Genomic DNA, 23,184 nt, shown 5'->3' on the forward strand with positions numbered 1-23,184 from the left:
AAATATTCACACTTGAAAGTTAAAGGCGATTTTTTGCTACGTTTTTCAAAATTCTAATTACTCATTTAGTTTTTATAAAATTTTGAAACTTTTAACTCTCTATTCACCATGGACAAAATGTTACAATCAAGGAAGACAAGATTCTTTCACAGTGAAATAAAAAATGGAATCTTTATTTCAAAAATAAATTTAACAGTTTAAAAAATTTTTTTTTTAAATAGTTATTTTAATTTACATCCAACTCAAAATAATTTCTTTTCCTCTGACTTTTTAGTAGGCAATTCTCGGACATTTCTAGATTGATAAAATTTTCTGTTCCATAGCCTCCCTGTGTTAATTAGACTGTAGGGCATTCAAAAAAGATTTAAAATAATTTTAGGTTCGCAATATAATTAACACGCTGCGGCACACTTCAAATTTGATGATCATGCTCAGAAACACATTTTTTTCCTATTGTTTTCACTACCATATAAAATTTAATGTCACTCGTACGTTTGGAAGCGAAAATTATCTCATTTTGTCAGTTTTCCATGAAAACTTTTGATGACTGTAACCATCATTTACTCATCATGGTATTTTGATCCCATACCAAAAAAAAAAAAAAAAAAAAACTACTTATATGCTGTCTTTAATATTACATCTTTTGGTTGATGTATTACTATATAATTAACAAATGAATGAATAAGTATACTTCATACTAATGATATTCATTTTTTTATTACCTAATTCAAAAGTGCAGGATGGTTATAGCTGTTATTTGTCGACATATTAACAAAATTTGATGGCTATAGCCGCTATTTGCGGTAACATGTTAATAAGGTTAGATTACATAAAAATTAAATTAATATGTTCCATTAGCAAATATAAATTATGTGTAATTAGTAAATACATGTTTAATTAGCAAAATTGAAGGAAAAAAATGGGATAGACAGTTTATATTAATATAATATTGAATAAGTTTTCTGGCTAGTTGTCTATAATAACATGCTTAGATTCTAGATATGGGTGTACAACCTTTTTGATTAAAAGGTCCCTTTCCCAGCCTCATGCGTACTGTTGTTCTTGTCGTAAGCCATTTAGGCAATGAATGTGATTGTTCTTGTTTTCCAGTGGTGCCACATTTGCAGGGTTCATACAGAGATCAGAAATCCAAGGAGTCCAAAATTTAAAAATGTTGCGTAAAAGATAACCAGACAGTTTTTTCTTTAAAATCAAAAAGCAGTTACTATAAAGAACTTGCAAAAATGTATATTTTGCATAAGATATTTTTTTCTAGCCTTTCTGAAATAAATTTTGACTTTGTCAAACTTCATCAAGAAAAATAAATAAAGTTATCACTTTCACACATAAATACATTTTCCAGCTTCAAATATTTCAATAAATCTTGTTAAAGCACATAGTACAGATGTTAGAGATTAACATAAAAACCTACCAATCTTATATTTTAAAATTTGAATACATAAAATCTAAGGCATTTATACAAAGAAAAAGAAACAGTAAATCATTAATTAAGTTTGCTTGTAACATGTAAAATTATTTGCTGTTATTTTTTTCTTCTAACTCTTCCAATTCAATTTTTTTTTCTTAAACTATTAGATTTTGACAACTAAGTCATCATTTCATTCCATTGCTTGGACAGCAAATTAATCAGCGTACTTAGTAAGTTCATCTATGCAACACAATAATCTAAGGAATTTCAAAGGACTAATTTGGAAATCTAAGTAGTTCCTAGTACTCCTTGGAGACCTTTTTATTTCCAAGGAGTATAAGGAGTCTGTACGAGCCTTGCACATTTGTTTACAGATCGAATTTTGACCTGAACCAGAGAACGATCAATCTCCAATCCAATACCCCCGAGGTATAATTTGTTATGGGAACACGGATGACTATGTTGAAACTCAAATCATAATTTGCAAAATAAGTTTTGTCTTACTGTTGTAAGCAACTTAAAAATACTATCATTAACATATGCATGGTGCATTGTTTGTAATATGGACAAATAGAAATAAAAAAGCGAGTTCTTTCTAAAGCAACCATGTTGCCTTTTTTCACAATACATCTATAAATAACTAAAACAAATTTTCACTTCAAACTAACCAGAATCAATATCTTAGAAAATGCAGCAGATTTAAGATCAGAAATTATATTATTTATTTCCTTTAATGAAATCAAAACTATCTGTTTGAAAAGCTCGCTTCGCATTTAGTAAGCAGCTGTCTAACCGGAAGTGATGAAGGTAAGGAACTCTAGATTTGTTTTTTCTACATTTGTATTGAAAACACAATCCATATGTATTTGAAACTTGGAGATGAAAACACTCCTGCAAAGCAAGTTCTTTAATGTTAAAGTGAAATGTTTTTTTTCTTCATGATTTTTAAAATTCGTTTTGTGAATCAAATCAGTTATGATTAGGACTGGGCTATAAATCGATATATCGCGACATATCGATTTAACGCCTATATCGGCAAACCGATACAGCAACTTTCATTCCAAGCGATACATGAGAAATCTGATTCAAGCCGTCGAGTGAAGAAGACGATATAACGATATAGCGATACACGCAAGGACTTTCTCTTACGTTCCGATGCCAACTCGCGCTGTGGAAGACGATATTGTTTCGTTATGTTGAGACGGCCTTGACTGATGAGCGGTAGAATCAGAATCACTTTTGAGACCTTATATCGTTATATCACATGTTCGTTTTCGCACCTTCGCGATTTGAAATCGTTTCTTGTAGATTATTTTCAATGGGATTAACTTCGTGATCGCCGTCGTAACCTTGTTCTGAACGCAATTGAAAAGAATTTATAAAGAAAAGTTTCTTCATTAATTAGGTAAGTTTTTTATTTATTTTCTGACAAAGCTTTTTTTATATTTTTAAATGTGAAAATTATCGGAAATCTAATTTAAGGCACCCATAAGGAATTAAATTACAAAGTAAATAAATTTGTTAGGTTATTTTTTTACTTTCTTTTAATTTATTAAAAACCTTTCGGATAAAACTTCTAATAATTTAATGGGCTTCTATTACTGATTTTAAATTTATAAATCTTGAGTTGTTTTTATTTTTAGAAATAAAGTTAAAACAAAACTTATTTTTTGGACATAAGTCAATAAACTTTATTTGTTCAAAAGAATTTGAAAAGTTTGCGAATTTTATTCGTTTCTTTTTTTTTTTTATCAATTACTACTTCGTTTTATTAGAGAGTAAAATCATTATTTTTTTTTAATTTTCGTTTTATATTATTAGTTAATTAGCTAAATATATTACCGAATATCACAATTCTTTTGTTTTTATTTTTAAGAATTTAATTAAGAAACTTTGCCTTACTTTATTTTTCGTTCATAATTCGGTCATTATTTAATTTAATTTAATTATTTATATGAAATAATAATAAAAATAGTGTTTAAGAAGCATTTTTTTTCTAAAATTTATTTAGCTCTTTGTTTTAAGCATACAAATAATTTTTTAACGAACTTATTTTTTAAATTTTGTTCCTATGCTGTTAGGTAAATATATTGATAAATTTCACTTTTATTTATTTTTTTATTTTTAAACTCAGAAATCTTTTGTTATTTGCGTGATCATTTTTAGAAAATATAACAAAACTTGTGTTTACTTCTTCATTAAGAATTTGAACATTACGATCGAACTTAATAATTCTGTAATTATTTACGCATAATAGTACAAGCAAATATTGATTTGTTAAAAAAAGTTTCTTTTTTTTAAAAAAAAATTATTTTTAACATTTTGTTTTAAGTGTATAATGAATTTCTTAACAAACTTTTTTTTTTAATTTTTTAAATTTTCTTTCAATAATTTCAGCTAGATATCTTTATAAAATTCCCTTTTTGTTTTTAAACTGAGAAATCTTTCAGAGAACGAAAATTTTAAGAAATTATTACAAATCTTATGTTTACTTTTTAGTTTAAAATTCGAACATTTTTAATTTTAAACTTCGGCTTTTAGTCAATCTAACTTTTATTTTAATTAAAATATATTTTGAAATTTTAAAATCAGCTTTTGTTTAATAACAATTTTTTTTTCTTCATTAAGGGTGTTTTAGGGGTTAACTTAAATTAAGACTGCTTATACCTTATAAACGATAAAGAAGTGCAAATATTTCATTCTGTATCTACACACATTTTTTCAATAAATATTTTAAGTAAGATTTGTACATCTTAGTCAATTTATTTAATATCTTTCTTTAGCAAAACATATATATTTTTAAATTTATAAATTGATTTAAATCAATATGCGTATGAAGTCTTGATAGAAATCTGACTTTCTGTGCCTTAAAGTAAATGAAATTCAAAAATACTATATCGCGATACATCGCTATATCGCGATGCAAAACTGACGATATATCACGATATATAATTTCTAATATCGCCCAGTCCTAGTTATGATATAAATGCCTCATATTAACACATCTGAATAATGAGCAACAAAACTAAAAGAAATATAGAATTACTTTATTAAACATATTTTTAAGAGTTCATTCATTCCCAAGTATTAGAAAACAATGTATGGAAAAAGTAACTTAGTTTTAACTAACCACTAATATACAATGAAGCAAAAAAGTACATTGTTATCACTAAAATAAATACAACATAGCAGCAATGATACTGTCATACACAAGTGAACTGTTCATGAACTGCACAATATTTGTAGTTTCGTTTAATGATGAGCTTTTAAGTAACAGAAAATACAGTACACAATGCAAATATTTATTTCCACAGCTTTTTGATGGACATATTTTTCTCAGCATCCTTTTGCATGACCTGAAACAAAGAAAAAATATATAAACGAAAATGTTGAGATTATCTTACAGAAATATTGAGTCAACTTTGCTAAATTTTTAAACAGACTTTTTTTTAATGATAGATGAGTGACTTGATTCTCATTTGTGTAAATTTCTACAAGTGAAATTTGACATTAACTGTAAAACTTTCAAAAAAAAAAAAACTATTTCAACTTCTATAACAATTTTAATTCCTATTCAACTGGCTATTTGCAGAAGGCTACATTTAATAATAAATACTTCAAAACAATTCGTCAACAAAATTACTGAAGGTTAGGCAAATATCTTTCCTTTGTTACATGAGGAACACATACTTTGAACATAGAACTTTAGTTGATGGTGAAAATTTCAAAAAGATTTTATGTATTAATCTTTTCGCCATGCTCAAAAGAAAGACAAAACTCTTAACTCTCTCAATTGGCTAATCTTTAATTTTTGATAAAATATTTGGTTCTTTGACGCACTTTTGAAAAGCTAATGGCCTTTGAATCAAAAAAATATCAATGATTACATATGAAGGTTACTGGACAAGGCTGTTTTACTCTTTATAGAAAAGCAAAATGAAACTTACTCAAATAAAAAAAAAATGGCACAGGGTAGTAGTTTGCAACATTGAATTACATGATGATAAATACCAAATGATTTTATTTAAATTTAATCCTTTGTTCTGCTGAATAAAATATAGAATATAAATGTAGCTGATTACTTATCATTTTTAGTCTAAAATCATAATTATAGCATTTTTGTATTTACTAATTTTGGTAAACTATTTACATTTTAAAATTTTTTAACTAAAAATTTAGAGACCAAATAAAATGTTTTAAAATAATAATTTAATAAAAATTTCTTATTACTACACGAAATATTTCATGATATTCTATATTCAATTGCCTGAAACTTTTTTTTCATGTATATATTCACTTAGTGAAATCAATCACTAAATGATTGAATAATATTTTATTAAAAGTAAATACCACTTTAACTTTAGTAATTTCAAACATAAAATTACTAATTATTAGGTTGGAAAATATTGGTTGGAAAATATTTTAGATTTTTCAGGGTCAAACAAAATTTAATTTTTTCTAAACAAAAAATAAACTTTAACAAATCAGATATCTCTTATTCTGTTTGATTACCTTTTACTATCTTTCTGGTAACTTCATGATTCTATGCCCATAGAACTTTTGGCCCTAATCAGCAAAAAACTAGACCGAATGCAATTTGAGGTCATTGTTACAATGCAAATTTTTTTCCTTTTAAAAAGTCTAGTAAATTTTAAAATAAATGCTTATAAGACGATGCAAGGGGCTATATAGGGGATCATAAATGGTAAAGGAATCTTTTAAGGATCATAAATCGTAAAAGAATTGTTTCTGATAAGTAAGGACCAAAAATTCTATGAGTGCAAGATCATGAAGTTAACAGAAAGATAGCAAAAGATCACCACACAGAATGGAAGATATTTGACTGATTAAACTTATTTTTTTGTGTCAAAAAAATTGTGATTTATTTCACTCTAAAGAAACTAAAATTACTTTCTTGTAAAGTCAATATAATTCATAAAGATATATACATAAAGAAAGAAAAAATACAGAGTTAATGACAGTTTTTGTCAATTTTGTAATCCACTGTAGGGAAAAGTTTGGTTATAGATATAATTGTTTCCACCACAATTATTTAAGCTTAAATACTAGTATTTTCAATTAATAGTTTAAATACAATTATTCAGTTATTAATTCCAAACAAAAGCACATTTAAAAAAAAAATTTAATCATTGGTTTGAATCAATTGATTATTAAAATAGCTCAATGATTAACAGCAAAATTATTTTTATTTAGTATAATTTTTAAACGGTATATTTTATAGAGTATTTTATGTGTAATCTTAAGATGTAGATTTTTTTTAAAAATAAATAAATAAAATGCCTGATGTCAATTATAATGGCGATGTTATACCCATCTAGTTTTATTTCTATTCAAATGCAACAGCTTTTATAGCTTATTAAACTTATCATTATCTATAAATAACGAAAAATAGTATGAATTTTTTCCAATATTTTCTGATGTCATTAGTTTATATCTAATTTAGTAATTGGATCTTATTTGTTCAGTAATTAGTTCTTATTAATTGAACACTTTCACAAAGGAATAATATATTGCAACATGAATATTCAAGAAAAACTTAAACGAAGTAAGATAGTAATAAAAAAACATTTCATTTCTTAAAAAATACTTTTTTATAACAGAAAAGATTAAATCAGGACATAATTTTTTATGTAACACTAACTACTCAAAATGTATAAATGAGAAACTAAATTAGAAACACAACTGTCAAGTCAACTATTATTAATATTTGCAACAAGCAGCAAGACATCAGATAAGAAAATGAGAATATTGGTGAAGAAAGAGTACTAAAATAATCTTGAAGACTTGAAAATTAAAAATCATAAGTATCAATATGAATATAAAATCATTATCAGTCTTATATACTACCTGAGTATGTTATATGTTATAGTTCATCCACATATCAAATCATATATAAAACAAACTCTTAGGTTTAAATAACCACTAACATTTTGTAGAATACATGAGAGACCGTTTATTATTAACCACTACAAACTTTGAAAAAATTTTAAAAACTCATACTAATAAATCAAAATTGTCATTACATTTTAATAATATCAGTCAAAACTTACAGTAAATAAAAGCTTTTCCAATTTAAAATTGTTGTACCAGCAGAAATGGCAAAATTAGTAATCATGTAAGAAGAGTTAAAGTAAAAAATTAAAACTTATTATTCCTGGTTTAGAACTTTTTTAGTCAGATTTTTAGTAAATTTTGGTTATTTTCTAAGAGGTTTTTAATCTGAATTACAAATCTCTTGATATTTCATATATTATATTGTGTAAAGGGAAAAATATACCCTACCTAACACCATAAACCTAATAGGAATTGAAAATGTCAGGTTAAAATCTTGTAGACAACTTTTCGGACAGAAATTTCATTTATGGTGTTATGGCCAAAGAAAATCTAATTGTTGCCATTTGTCACCATTAAGGTAGTCTTCTAACAATAAATTACATTTAATTGTACACAGTATTAGTACACACACAGACTAATCTGCACTATTACATTCAATTCAAATGAATAATAAAAACTAAGTACCTTAGCAACTGCCATTTCAAAGTCTTCCTGTGTAACATGCACCCTTCTTTCTCTAAGAGCATACATTCCAGCTTCTGTACAAACACCTTTAACTTCTGCCCCAGATGCTCCTGGCATCATTTCAGCTATTTTACGGAGATTAATGCCCCTGGTCAAATTCATCTTTCGAGAGTGAATCTTCAAGATGTCCAATCGAGCCTGAAAAATATTAAAGATTACATGAATTATATAACTCAAGAACAAAAATAAAACAGATAAGTGATTGCAGATAAAATAAATTATCTGAATTTTTTTTCTCAACGTGTATATAATGAATACTAAATATACTAAAATATATATATATGTATGTCTAAACGTCGCATGGATTTAGCCCGAATCGAGCATGTCAAAAAGTAATTACTGAAGAATGTGATTCGAATTTCCTGTTTCTTAATAATATTGCGTGAAAATATCGGGTTTAAAAAAAAACATATAATAATCAGTAGCAATAACTGTGAAAAAGTCAATCGAAAAAGTTATATTGTTGCGTCAAAAAGTAACTAATAAATGCACAAATTGAATTTTGCCTGTCATAACAATGGATAAAAAAATATGGGGATTAAAAAAAAAAAAAAAAAATTGTAGTTGATGAAATATTGAAACACTGCATGGATTTTCGATGGTATCCAACACATAAAAAAGTGACTACTCAAATGTGCGATTCAAATTTTGAGTGGCATAATATTGGAAGTTTAAAAACCATGAGAAAATCAATTGCATTAACTGCAAAACTATCAAAACTCGGATTTATTAATGGTATCGAGCGTGTTAAAATGAAATTGATTTGAAATTTCCATTAATCATATAATTCATCTGTTAGAAATCAGAATTTGCTACTAGGGATGTACTAAATAGTGATTTAGCTGAATATTCAGACAAAACAATAGCCGTTGGCTGACTAATAAAAAATTTTTTAAAAATCATTAATTAATTTTTTTTTTTTTTTTATATAGAATATATAGAAATAAGTTTAGTCGCAATTGAAAAATAATCAAAACTCAGCTGTATATTTTTTAAGAATTTTTTCCCACTATCAGTTTTACAAAATTTATGCGTAGTTGTGCTTCTCTCAATCAATTCTGCTTAAAAAATAAGTAAATAAATAAAAGGAGCTAATGTGCGTAAATAAGAACTTGGGAAGAAAAAAAAAAAAGATGATGCTTTTAGGGCGTAATAAATATCTCGTTAAGAAGAAGTTGCATACACAACGAAATTTAAATTATAGATTAGCTGCAAGAAAATTTTGTCAGAATATAAGTTATTGATTAGCGGAAGTCCTTGAATCAACAGTCTTGAGATTCGTGGAAATTTGCGAATCAGCGACAGAATCACATGCCTGATAATAAATTCATTAACATTAAAGCAATTAGCATATTTTTTCATTTTATTCTATATGTAAAATTTCTTTACAAACTGCTTAGTGGGTAAAAAATTTGTATTGCATGCATATCAAATTTAAAAACATTCTGAAAACTAGGTTTGCATAAAAACAAATGGTTTAATTTAAAAACTATTAACAGAAGAAATGCATTGTTACAAAATTTAATTAAATTTGATCATCCTCTTAAATTAGTCACCCTCAGAAAAGATTTATAAAAAAATTTAAAACACATAATTAATTTTTAAAGTGCTTTTAAATTTTTAATAGGTATTATAATTATAAACAGAAGAAAACCTTTTTAAAATCAAGATGTGTTTAAGCACTTGCAGGTAATATTCTTGGAGAAGTTTAATTTTTCAGCAAGATAACTGTTATAATTCTAATATTTAATTTTAAATATTGTTTTTATAACTGACAGAAGTAACACATTTTCCCTGTAGATTATCAAAAGAAGTTACCTCTTCATTCGGAGGAGGAAATTCAATTTTTCTGTCGATACGTCCTGGTCTAAGAAGAGCAGGATCAAGTATATCAATCCTATTTGTGGCCATGATAACCTGCAATATTAAATGAGTTATAGAGCATCTACTTTTAAAATAGGCATACAATTCCGGCATTAATGATTATATATTAAATACACAATAAAGAGACGAAAGAATAAAGAAAAGAGATTAACAAAGAAATTTAAGAATAAATAATAAGTTTTATTTACAGTGCATAAGCTGCAAATACATGGAACCCATACCTGCCAACATTGGAGAAATAAAATAACGGAGATTTTGCTAGTGATACTTTTTAGACTACGAGTAAAGTTTTGATACATCATATATAATCATGTAAGCTAGGGGTGCTCAACCTGCGGCCCGCGGGCCAAATGCGGCCCGCCAACCCTCGATGTGCGGCCCGCGGCAGCAATCTGAACAAAATGAAGAGAAAAAAATTAAATATTTGTTTTTGAAAAATAATAAAAAAAATTCGGTAATTTAAATTTACACTTTTAAGTTTTTGACGCACCCAATCTCAATCAGTGTAGTTTTTCGATGGTTAACGGTACGGATTTCAGCATAGTTTTAAAAATCGCAATATTTTTAATACATCATTATTACGATTTACGAATTTTAATTACCACTTTTGACGCTTTTCGTATGTGCCGATTCCAATGACTTTTCGGTAATTATTGCTACCCATTTTCAAGTAGTGTCTGAAATAGCGATTTTTGTGCAAACTTCATGGAAAATCTAAATGATTTTAGAGCCTTTCTTCAACAGTTATTGCTGCACATTTCCCCTTGGTTTTTAAAACTTCGATATTTTAGCACGATATTATTACGAATCGCGAATAAAGAATCGCTCATTTAGATAACCATTTTTTGACATGGTTTTTTGTAACGATTTTATCGCAAATCAAATTATTTTTCAATCGTTATTTTAGAAATTATTCCTACACATTTCTACAAGGTTTTGAAAGTACCGATATTTTTTATACGCTATTGCGACATTTTAATTTTAAATTCCGCATTTAAATTACATAAAATTTTGATGGACTTTATTTACTCCAATTTCATCTGAAATATTAAAGTAATTTGGTTATTGTTTTAGTAGTTATTACGTTTTCCCCGTGATTTAAAAAGATTATGATATTTTTAATACTATGGTTTGACAGCAAGCGAGTTTTGAATCGCGCATTAAAATAATTATTTTTTACGTGCTCTGTTTGTGCCGATTTTATCATTTGCAGGGATGCTACTCGCAAAATATCAAATTGTCTCACCAGAAATTGCATTTCGTCTCAGTTAAAATCTCTTTTTGGCTCAGTTTGTCTCAGCTAAAATTATTTTTTTCACTCAGTTTATCTCAGCTAAAATGATTATTAATCAGGATAACAATATAAAGATAATTTTCAGGATCCATAAAACCATTAATAGCATACTAGGAGTACTACAATTATACATACATTCACTATTGCTAGGATTTTAAAAAACCTGCATATGATTGATTATAAGAGTCCACAAAATTGTTTTATGGACTCTGTTGTTTTCATATATATTGCATTTATCATTTATGCCAATGAATAGTATCTGTTCCAGAATTTTACAAAGTAAATTTTAACTTTCTTATTTTTTAAAATATAATGGTGTTAACTTTCTAAAAAGAAATATCTATTTAGTTTCAGTAATTCAAAAGGGAAAATACCCATTTTATTTTGAGCTCAAATTTCATCTCAAAATATATAACTATTCAGTTACAATGAAAGGTCTACAGATTTCAATAATTAAAAGAGAAATTCAGTAATTAAATAATGAGAGTTTAAGAAAATGCAAATAACACAAAAAAAACACTCTTTGATAGAATTCAGGAGGTGCAGTGAAATTTTGAAATATTTTAGGTCGGAATTTTTCAAGAAAATTTTAGGGAGCACTTAATAGCCAAAAATTAGCATATATACATTTTTATATCAAAACAGAAATATTTAAAAACTATTATAAACAATTTAAAAAGACACATATAAATATAATTTTCTTTCTAAAATGACTTGCATCCTTTATTAAGTATAAAAGTAAACTTTTTAGTTTATTGGCATTGACTAGTAGATTGTACTTTCTTGCATTCACAAGATTAGTTAGTTGACTATGTTCTTTTAATTTGTATAGCTAAATATACAATCATAAAATGTGATTATGAATGCACTTAGTAATTGTTTAAATGCAACAACTGTAGAAAAATATATCACATCTTTACAGTAACTAATTCAAGAAAAAACTTAATTCTACTTCTTTCTAGAATCGTGCAACTGGATTTTAAAATTGCGTGAATATGAATCGCGATATTGAATTACAAAATCGTGTGAATATGAATCACGATATTGGATTTTAAAATAGCGTGAATATGAATCGCGAATTTTGGATTTTAAAATCGCGTGAATATGAATCGCGATATTGGATTTCAAAATCGCGTGAATATGAATCACGATATTGGATTTTAAAATCGAATGAACATGAATCGCGATTTTTGATTTTAAAATCAAGTGAATATGAATCACGATATCGGATTTTAAAATCACGTGAATATGAATCGTGCGGTTGGATTTTAAAATCGCGTGAATATGAATCGCGATTTTGGATTATAAAATCATGTGAATATGAATCACGCTGTTGGATTTTAAAAACACGAAAATGCAAATCACGATATTGGATTTTAAAATCGCGTGAATATGAATCACTTGAATATGAATCGCGCAGCTGGATTTAAAAAACACAAATCACGATATTGGATTTTAAAATCGCGTCAATATGAATCACTATTTCGGATTTTAAAATCGCGTGAATATGAATCACGATTTTAAATTTTAAAATCACGTGAATAAGAATAGCGCTGTTGGATTTTAAAAACGCGAAAATACAAATAGCGATATTGAATTTTTAAATTGCGTAAATAAGAATCACGATGAATAATTTTTAGATCACGTGAATACGAATCGCAATGAGTAATTTTTAAATAGCGTACAAATACGAAAAACGGGATCTGATATTACAACTGCGTGATAACGAATCGCAATATTGGATTTAAAAATGCGTGAATACGAATCGCGACGTTGGATTTTAAACTCGCGGGAATACAGATCGCGATATTGAATTTTTAAATTGAGTGAATAGGAATTGCTAGTACGATTTTTAAACAGCGTAAAAAAAGTCGCAACACATAAGTTTTAAATAAGTTAAATACGAAAATCGATGATTGATATTAAAATCGTCTGATTAAAAATCGCGATTTTAGCATATTCCAGCGCAATTCCTAATATTTAAAATTCCGAAAATCAGCCAAACGAAAAAAAAAAATCATATATCGGTGGTCGAAACGAAACACTTAGACTCCTTTCCACTCTATAGCGGAAGTCGCGGGAATCCGACTATCGTTCCGGCGGCTTGGGTTTCTCTAATTGGACTCCCTAAAAATTTTAGTTTTTGGAACATGGTCGAAAATTTTAAAAATTGGGAGAAAAAAGCGCTTTTTCGTGGAAGTCTTTCATCCCTTGGAGACGTGAACGGCAAAATGATCTCCAATGACTCACGGCAATGCATTAATATTTGAAACTGAATTCAGGTTTGCCAAATTTTGGACGTTTTGTCTCAGAATGGCGCAGCTTTGGCAGAAACTGAGCTGAATGTCGCAAAATGGCGCAGTTATGCCGTTTTGTCTCAGTTTGTCGCAAATGGTGCAGGCGTAGCATCCCTGCATTTGCGTTGTACCGATTTTAACACGAATTTTTTAAGAGGTTTTTTGAACGTGATTTTTCTTCTTTCCCGTTATTGCTGCATTTTTATTTGTGATTTAGAATATACCTGATATTTTCACACAATAATACAACTCGTGAAATTCGATTCAGTTTTAATTTTTTTTCGTTACTTAAAAAGTAATTAACGTATCTTAACCAAATCAACACCTTCCCAGGAAAAAAAAACGAGATGTGTTTATATTAAAAGCGGTCTGTTTTGCAAAAAAAATAATTCAAAACACGGCATAATTCTTTAGTCCCATGAACACGTGCAAGTTTAACAACACATATCGAACCTATTCTTTTTGTTGTCACATGTAATTTAAAAGTCGTACATCGTAATTTGTATTTACGCTATCTGAAAATTGCGCATCGCATTAACGAGATTTAAAAATAATCCATCGCGTTTCGTATTTACGGGATTTAAAATCACATATCGCGATTCGTGTTCTGGTGTTTAAAATATCATCCGTTGCTACTTTTCTCGCAATTCATATGCAAGCGTTTTAAAAACCATATATCGCAATTCATATTCATGCATTTTAAAAATCAAGTGTTGTGAGTAGTCCTTTCGCAATTTAAAAGCCACACGATTCGTATTCACGCGATTTGAAAAACAAGCATCGAGTTTTTTATTTGCGCAATTTAAAAATCACCCGTGGAAATTCGTATTCAAGCAATTAAAAAATAACACATAGCAATTCGTATTCAAGCAATTAAAAAATAACACATCGCTATTTGTATTTCCGCGATTTAAAAACCCAGAAGGGAAGAACACCATCTAGGACAAATTCCAAAACTGATTATGTTATTTGCTCTAAGTTTATTACTACCCACAACAGCCTCTGTCGAAAGACTGTTTTCCAGAATAAATTTGGCCTGTTCAAAATTACAGAGTTGTCTTTAAATACAATCATTACATTTTCATTTAATGGCTCAAAAAATATCACATGATCAAGTAGATAAAATTATCACAATATTCAAAAATTTTGCAAATTACAGTATAACCATTAAGAAATTTTTTAAACCATTTTCTACCTTCTTGGAGCATTTTATATCATTTATGATTATATGCTGGGAAATGATTTGTATATCATTAAATTTTAACTGTATAAAAAATTTTATCAAGATAAGTTTCGCAAAGTAATGTAAATTTTATTGATTGTTAATTGATTGTGTATTAATTGTAAATAGTAAGGGTCATGTTAAAAATATATTCGTCATAAAAAGTTGCAAACAAGTATCTTAATAGTTTTTTTATTATTAAGGAATATAGTTCCTTAAAATTTAATGTGTTTTCTTTCCTTCTTTTTCTTCCCTCTCAGCCTCTTATTATTAATTTAAAATAAAAATGTCTGAAAGTTAAAGTACATTCCCTAATAAATGCTAAATTTTATTTTCCACTTAAGGGGTTTTGTTTTAGTTTTAATCATTTTTAACCCTATAAACTTTCTTTAAATCAAAGTATTTAACTTGAATTTATATTAATAACTAGAATATTTATTTATTTGAAATTTAATTCTATGAAAAAAAATTTAACGTTAAAATTTATGTTTAAATGGTTTTTTGTTTTTTGTAATGTGATATAAAAAAGTCAATTTTTCCATAGTTTTTTAATTATTTCAATTTATCTAAATTTTTTCTGATAAATTGATTCTGATTTTCGAATTCTGTTTTCCTTCTTAAGTAATCAGTTTTGCATTTTCTAATTTTAAACGTTTTAAAGTATTGTATTTTCTGCAAAGAGATTACAAGGTTAACTGACAAAAAGAATTTAGTGTTATAAAAACAATGATGTTTATATAACAATCACAACCAACAATTGCTTTCAATATGTCGGTCTAAACACTTTGGCATGCGGCCCTTCATTGGTCAATCTGCTATGCATGTGGCCCTTCACTGAAAAAGGTTGTGCACCCCTAATGTAAGCCAAAAAGAGAAATTCAAAATTGGAAATAATATAAGCCATTTGGCAAAGTAAAAAATATGTATAGGTATCTTAATCTAAAAAGTATTTTTTTAAACCATTATTTATAATTACTTAAACTATTAACACTCAATAGACTGCAGTGCTTGCTATAGCACTATCTGTTGAGAAATAAGGGAAGATTTCTTTTTAAATTTCACTAAATACGGAGAAATTTGAGAATATATGGGAAAACAGGAGATAGTGGTAAAATACAGGAGTTTTCGTTAAAAAACAGGAGACTTGGAAGGCATGGGAACCCATAAAATAAGTTAAAAATAGAAATAAAACACAGAAAAAAATATAATTTTAAAGAAAAGAAAAATGATTCATAAATGAAATGCTTTTAAAAATATTTAAACAGGATTACGACTCAATTTCAGAAGAAAAAAAATTCCCATAATTTTTCCAGGTTTCCCAAGAAAATATCAATACAATTCTAGGTAATATTCTTTCAAACACACTAATTTCTCAAAATGCCATATTTTCCTTTTTTTTTAATATAATTTTTTTTAAGGTTATTGAGCATATTTTTAAAAAAAAAAATTTTTAAATCAATAAAACTAATTTGTAGAAAATTGATATAAATTTCTTTCTTCCTTTTTTACATATTCTAATATTTACTTAACTAATTTTTCATAAGAAATAAATGCAACTAATATTAGTTTGAACCCCACAGGCAAACGGCCAGTTCAAAATTGATCTTTTCTAGAGATATTAAAGGATGTTTTGGGATTTTAAAAAGAAAAAAAGTTATTTAGACACATTTTTTTTCTCCTGCCAAAATCAAATTTCCAGGCAAATATAAGTTTTCTTTGAGTGGAAATTCTGAAATAAAGAGTTAAATATTTTTTTAAATTCTTCAATTAATTAATAATGTTTGGTTACATAGTTTTCATACTTCAAATAAATTTTTTTAAACTTAGGATTTTTAATTATCCAGAGTCAAGCCGTTTTTGTTGACTCGTCTTCAGTCAATATTTATTACATTTTTGGTCATACCAGAGCCATAACCCTGATGGTAGCAATCAAGGCTTATAAGTTGTATAAATAGATCCTGCATTAAACGTATTTCAAAATCTCAGTTAAAGAAACAATAGTCTTATGAAAGTAGTTCTAAAGGATTTACGCGAGTCATTTTATTTTCTCGCACTTTTCAAACACTAAAACATCAAATAAAAAACATTCAGGTAATATTAGAAAAGAAAACTAACTTTAATATTTTTAGTTGCTTCGAATCCATCTAGCTGGTTTAAAAGTTCAAGCATTGTTCTCTGAACTTCACTGTCCCCACCAGAACCAGCGTCAATTCTTGATGATCCTATTGAATCAATTTCATCCATAAAAATAATAGATGGTGCATGCTCTCTAAAAACGAGACAAAATGTTAAAGAAAAACATCATAATAAATTACAATAATATTTAACATAAAGATGCAGCATATGTATCAATGCACGGTTATGTTATTTACATAATAAAACATTTTACTATGATTAACAGCAAAAACAAATATATGTTACTACCAAGGAGCAGAAATCAGTCGAAAGATTATTTAACTAATTCACAGATCAAATAGGGCAGTGGTTCCTGAACTTTTTTGTCTTCTAGACCCCTTGCCATGTTTTTCGGTTTTGATATTGATTTTTTGTAAATTCATCAACTTCAAATGTATTTTTGACAGCTGGTATAGCGCTATTCACTGTGAAAGATTTAAATTTCTAACTGCAGTGAAGTGTAGTGTAGTGTGAAAAACTTAAGAAAAAAACATGTTAATTTTATACATTTATTAATTAAATTCAAACTAATTTAATTTAATTAATATGTAAATGAAATAAAATAGTACACTATAAAACCTGTACTCCGCTACTAATATTATAATTGCGGAAATAAGCTTGTATACAAAACCATAGTAGAGTAGTGAATTGTTGGTCAGTTTATTACGTTTTCACGTAAAAACTGAGCAACAAATCTCTGCGATCTTCTGCGCAGATAAAATTGGAGGTCTAGCTAGCTACAGAGTTGAGACAGGCTAGGCTACAATTTACCGCTGAAAAATACAATTTTGTTAAAAAATAAAACCTTACATGCAGAGAAAATAAAAATGTATGTGGGCGGAGCTGCAGGCAACTGCTAGTTTATAATAATTCACTTTCATATATCAAAAAATAATCCTAATAACTTACATTTTAATAAAATTTTTACTTCATAGCTACTTCTATAAATTATGTAGAATGTAGATAGATATGTCTTTATATTATTATATTATAAGGTAGCATAATGTAAGTAAATTGGTATCATCAGTGTATGTTGATTATTCCATTCATGAAATGCCAAAATTAAAAGTCACGATCTGCTTATATGAGATCAACTATCGTTGACTCCAAATTTCATGGACTCCAAATCCCCCCCCCCACTTAACATGGACCCCTTGCAGGTTGTCGTCGACCCCTGGGGGTCTATATAGACCACTTTGGGAATTACTGAACTAGGGTAATACTTTATAGTGCCAAAAATTGTTTTTAATTACTCCAATTTTTAGGTCATCTAACTAGTTAGATAATCTGCACATTACCCATTAAGAACTCATCGAAGAAAAATAAATTCTTTACTGGAATAACAGTGATGCTTCTGTGTACTTAAATTAACATAATGTTATTTATTTTTGATATATCATGTTATTTATTTTTGATATATAAAACTATCTCCATTACAATCATTAAATAAGTTTGTAGAATCAATCACTCTAAAAACTATAATACCAAGAATCCAATAGTTTAAAATATTACTATAGTCAAAGAAATTAACATGACATTTCGTTTATTTATTTTTTGATATTTAAATTAATTTAACAGAACAAATCAGTTAATTTGAAGATTAGCTAGGTAATGTGCACATTAACGGCTTTCGACTATTATAAATAGCAACATACATATCACAAGCAGTGACATATATTTTAAATATAATTTTTTAAACCTTTTTCGGTGTTTAACTAAGTTAAATTTCGTGAGTTTTTAACCAGGAACTTTTTTTTTTACAACATAATTAAGTAATAGAAGATATTGATATCAAAAGAAAACCATTAAACAATGTGTAAAAGTACATAAACTCAACATAAAAACTTATTTTTAGTATAAACTTACCTTGCCATAACGAAAAGTTCTCTGACCATTCTTGACCCTTCACCAATGAACTTTTGTACTAACTCAGATCCAGAAACTCTAATAAATGTGCAGTCTGTATGGTGAGCAACAGCCCTGGCAAGCAATGTTTTTCCTGTACCAGGAGGTCCATATAACAACACACCCTGGAAACATGAAATTAAACACACTATTTATCCACCTTATGACTCTAATAATTATTTTTATTACAATATATTTTCAATTATAAAAAAACATTAATTCTTTCGCAAAGTATATCAGGGTGAGTAGCCAAATCTTTGAATCAAAAATAAGCACTTTTTAAAAACTTTTCAAGCACTTTACAAAAATTTTCAAGCACTCAAAAAATTCATATTCAATCAATGATATTATTGAAAAACAAAAACTTCTTATAAAGAGTTTTAACGTTAAAAAAACCCCCAAAAAGAAACGGACGTAAATCAAAACAATCAGTACTTTCCCACATCACCGAGTGAATTCAACTTCACCCTGAACTCAGAACAAAAGTATCCTTACCCCCTACGTCAAAAAAGTGTTAGAAGTAAAATAAAATAAACAAGAATAAAATTAAATTAAAAAGAAAAACATTTCATAAGGATCTGATATTCTCGATCCGAATTGGAGCACTCGGGTTTCGGTATTAAGTGTGCGCGCATGCGCAAGTCATAACGTGGGTACGACATGAAGTCCGCGTGAATGATTACGTAGCAAACACCCCATTTTTCGTGAAATGCATGGGATCCACCAGATATCACTGAAGAAAAAAAAATTTGGTGGAAAAAAAAGCACTTTTTAAAAACACCAGCTGAAAAAAGCACCTTTAAAAGCTTTTAAAAACGAAATCCCCCAAAAAGCACCTTTAAGCACTTTTTACAAACGCTACGCACCCTGTATATACAGAGATTTTTTTATAATATACAAAATAAATTTTTAAGGTAAGGTTATTAACTATAACACATAGCTTTACTTAATAAAGGTCAAGGGTTATGAAAGATCAACATTTAAAATGTTTTAATTTTAAATACTTCAGCGAAAAAAAAACAATTAAAATGTAACTAACAAATTACACATCATCTTACTAATTAAAAAATTTACTAATACACAACATAGTGAGACAAACCTACTTTAGGTTGAGCAATTCCAAGCGCTTCAAAAAGCTCTGGATGTTTGACGGGAAGCTCAATGACCTCTTTAATTTCTTTTATTTGTTTATCCAGACCTCCAACCATTTCATATGTAGAGTCAGGAACTTTTTCAACCATCATTAAACTAACCAAAGGATCCACCTAAAAAAATATTAAAGCTATTGTATTTCAAATTAAAATAAACACATGATCTGCATTCAGAGGGATATGTTATAAGCTTTCGAGCACAGCATACAAGCTATTGAAGTAAAATAATTAGCTTATTTAAAAAAAAAAAGTGCTGATATGTTTCATTTTATTAGAGCATAACAACCCTCCTCCCAATTTAAAATACTTTTATTACTAGACGGCTTGTTCTTATTCACCAATCCTGGTAAATAGGTTATTTCAGAGTGGTCACTCTCCAGATAACTCACTTTCCTGATAATTCCAGAGTTAAATTCAAAAAGAAAAGAAAAAAAGAAAAATTTCTGTAATTTAAATAAGAAAAATATTTCAAATTTTTTTTTATATTTCTATATGCATTGTAATGAATTAATATGCATTTAAGAGAAAATTTTAAAACTTACATTGTTTATTTTTTTCTTAAAAATTCAGTTTATTTTACAAAAAACAAAAATGTGTACAGCTTACAGTTCTGATTAATAATAATAAGAAATACATTAACGTTACAAAATTTATGTTATGGTACACATCAAAAATTATTAATTGTCATCTATAACACACTATAACTAATTGGGTTCATTAAAGATTAATATTTACAAAAATTAAATGGAAAAAAAGCTAAAATAATGTTAGTAAATAGATTCAACATAGAACTAACAAAATATATTAAAAATCAATTATCTAAAAATATAACATTTTAAATTAAGTCAATTCTAATAGAATAAAAAATATTTTATTGATGAACAATTATGCCAGTACATGAATGCAAAGCACAATACAGCTTGTAAAGTTGAAATTACAACATTTAAATTTAAAATTATTTCTCCATTTGAATTCCATACCACACATAGAATAATATAATTAGTATAACAAATTTTCTTAAATTCATGGAATTCAATGCAAAAAAAATATCTTTCCTTATTATTTTGTAAATTCAAAACATACATGTTTCAATGTGAAAATTTAGTACTCGATGCATTTGATTTCAGTTACATTTCCAGAACATATGGCGGCAATCATCGCAGAGTCTCTATACTAGCCTGAACACTAATTATTTATAACACTATTTTAAATCTATTACTATAGTTTATAACTAGTGGGGGCATACAGACAAAAAATTGCTGCATAAAATTAATTCAGAGCAAAAATAAGCTATGTTTTCAATAGCACTAAATTGATTGCAACTGTTTTAATACATTCGGTTCAAATCTTTCATGATTCAAAGCAGCTTTGTTGTGGAATTTCCATATAAAATATACAATTCTTTTAAACATAACAGTATGATACACTGTAATAATTATTAAAAATAATACAAATACACAAAAATAATTTTCACACTGAATCTAATAGAATAGCAGATATTGCACTGAGATCCTGTATAATATTTAGACATCTTATTAAGAATAATAATTTACGGAAGTCACTTTACCTTGTTTGGGAGAATTTTATGCAAAGTGTAACTGTCGTTTCTTAGAGCAACTCTGCTGTTAGGTGTAACATCATTAATATCAATATTTTTATCAATATCAACAACAAATTTGCCTTCAGGATGAACCTAGTGAAATAAAAAAAATTTTAAAAAATGTTTTATACATTTTCTTAAGTTTACAATTTTAACAGAAAGTTATACAATTTGCATAATATACTAGCTCCATGCAAATAATTATAACAAATAATGTAAAAAGCTATGCATAAAATGAATCAAAGCGAAAAAATGAGTTAGCATTTAAGTCCTCATTTTTTTTAATCAATAACACATCAGTTGGGATATTATAAAGAACTAGCCAATGTAATGTTTATACACAGGTAATTTTATAAAAAGATTTTGAAAACCCCTTAACTGCCGCAGGCGTATATACACGTCTCGGCCAGACGATGCGTTAACTGCCGCAGGCGTATATATACGCTTTCCCGAAGTACGATGGTTTGCATTGCGCTGCTATAAATAGAACTACACCCCCTTCTTCAGAATGCAGTAAAATGGCCTTGAAAGTGTTTGCTTTGCGAATGTATTGCTAATTTCGGAGGAGGGAGAAAAGGATGTTATGTAAAAGTGATATCGTATTAATCGCTTGTGTGTATTTATTTGAGTAAGGTCGGGTTTATTCTTTTTTCGCTTTTGTTTCCCGTATGTATTTGGTGCCTTTTATTCTTTCCATCAACGTCTTCAAAGAAAAATGCATCGCGAAAATGTGCTGCTTGTTCACGAAAAAAAATTCGTCGTGAATCCTGCTATCAGTGCGATGAATGTGATGTTGGTTTATGTGTCCAACCATGTTTCAGGATTTATCATACAACAGCTAAGTTTTAACATCTTTTATATTGTATTTTTATTATTTAATTTAAATTTTGTATTTTCTTTCTTTCCTTTTTCTTGTAAAATTAAACTGTTTTTAAATTGCAAAGCGTTCATCATTTTTCCCACTCCAAACACCGTGTAAGAAAGTGCAGGGTTCATTCTAAGCGGGGTTTACGGGGCGGCCCGCCCCGTATGCCCTTTTGATATAAAATATCCGCCCTATTTCCCTTTACTCCTTTTATCCTGCCCTGATATAATTAAATGCGCCCTGTTGTGTCCCCTCCAAAAAGATACCACTTTCCTGTAAGAAAGGATTTTTTTGTCCTGTCTCCCCCCCCCCCCCCCGCGCTTAGTAATACTTTTCTTGAAATCAACTTGTCTTCCCTCTAGCTCAAAAGCTATGGGTAAATGAGATTCCGAAAAGCTCCCCCCCCCTCTTTACTATTTCCTCTTGAAGTTAGTAGCTTAAATAAGAGATCTTTCAAGAAGTTCCTCGGGGAATGCAACCCCTCCTGCAGCTGTGTGGGTTCCTATTTTCTCTTTTTAGAAAAATTTCTTTTTCTTAGAAATGGACGTATTGCTTATTTTAAGAAACCATACTGCTATGATGACGGTCAGTAGGCCTGGCAAGAGTTTTCCTGGAAAGAATTTTTTAAGGGAAGAAATCTTGTTCACAAGGCCTGTAGACAATTTTAGGGGTCAGACTAGGTCATATAGATAAAAGATACATTCTCATGTAGCTTCTGGACCCCTCTGTCCAGCTTTATTCTTTTGAAGGAAGAAAGAAATT

General features: G+C 28.1%; 1 protein-coding gene across 2 annotated transcripts in view; it reads right to left on the reverse strand.

Moving 5' to 3' along the window:
- Positions 1–4,455: 4,455 nt before the first annotated feature.
- The window catches only part of LOC107436316 (26S proteasome regulatory subunit 8), a 28,619-nt gene continuing 9,890 nt past the window's right edge, over positions 4,456–23,184 (reverse strand). For both annotated transcript variants that reach the window (XM_043047022.3, XM_043047025.3), the window contains exons 5-11: positions 21,525–21,650; positions 19,910–20,071; positions 18,768–18,931; positions 16,842–16,995; positions 9,848–9,946; positions 7,970–8,167; positions 4,456–4,785 (exon numbers count right to left, since the gene is read on the reverse strand). In XM_043047022.3, coding sequence (XP_042902956.1) covers positions 4,732–4,785; positions 7,970–8,167; positions 9,848–9,946; positions 16,842–16,995; positions 18,768–18,931; positions 19,910–20,071; positions 21,525–21,650 — 957 coding nt within the window. In that variant the 3' untranslated portion in view covers positions 4,456–4,731. The remainder of the gene's footprint in view (positions 4,786–7,969; positions 8,168–9,847; positions 9,947–16,841; positions 16,996–18,767; positions 18,932–19,909; positions 20,072–21,524; positions 21,651–23,184) is intronic.

This window comes from Parasteatoda tepidariorum, chromosome 10, assembly GCF_982258835.1.
Source record: "Parasteatoda tepidariorum strain Cologne lab strain chromosome 10, Ptep-v5.0, whole genome shotgun sequence".
Classification (NCBI taxonomy): Eukaryota; Metazoa; Arthropoda; class Arachnida; order Araneae; family Theridiidae; genus Parasteatoda; species Parasteatoda tepidariorum.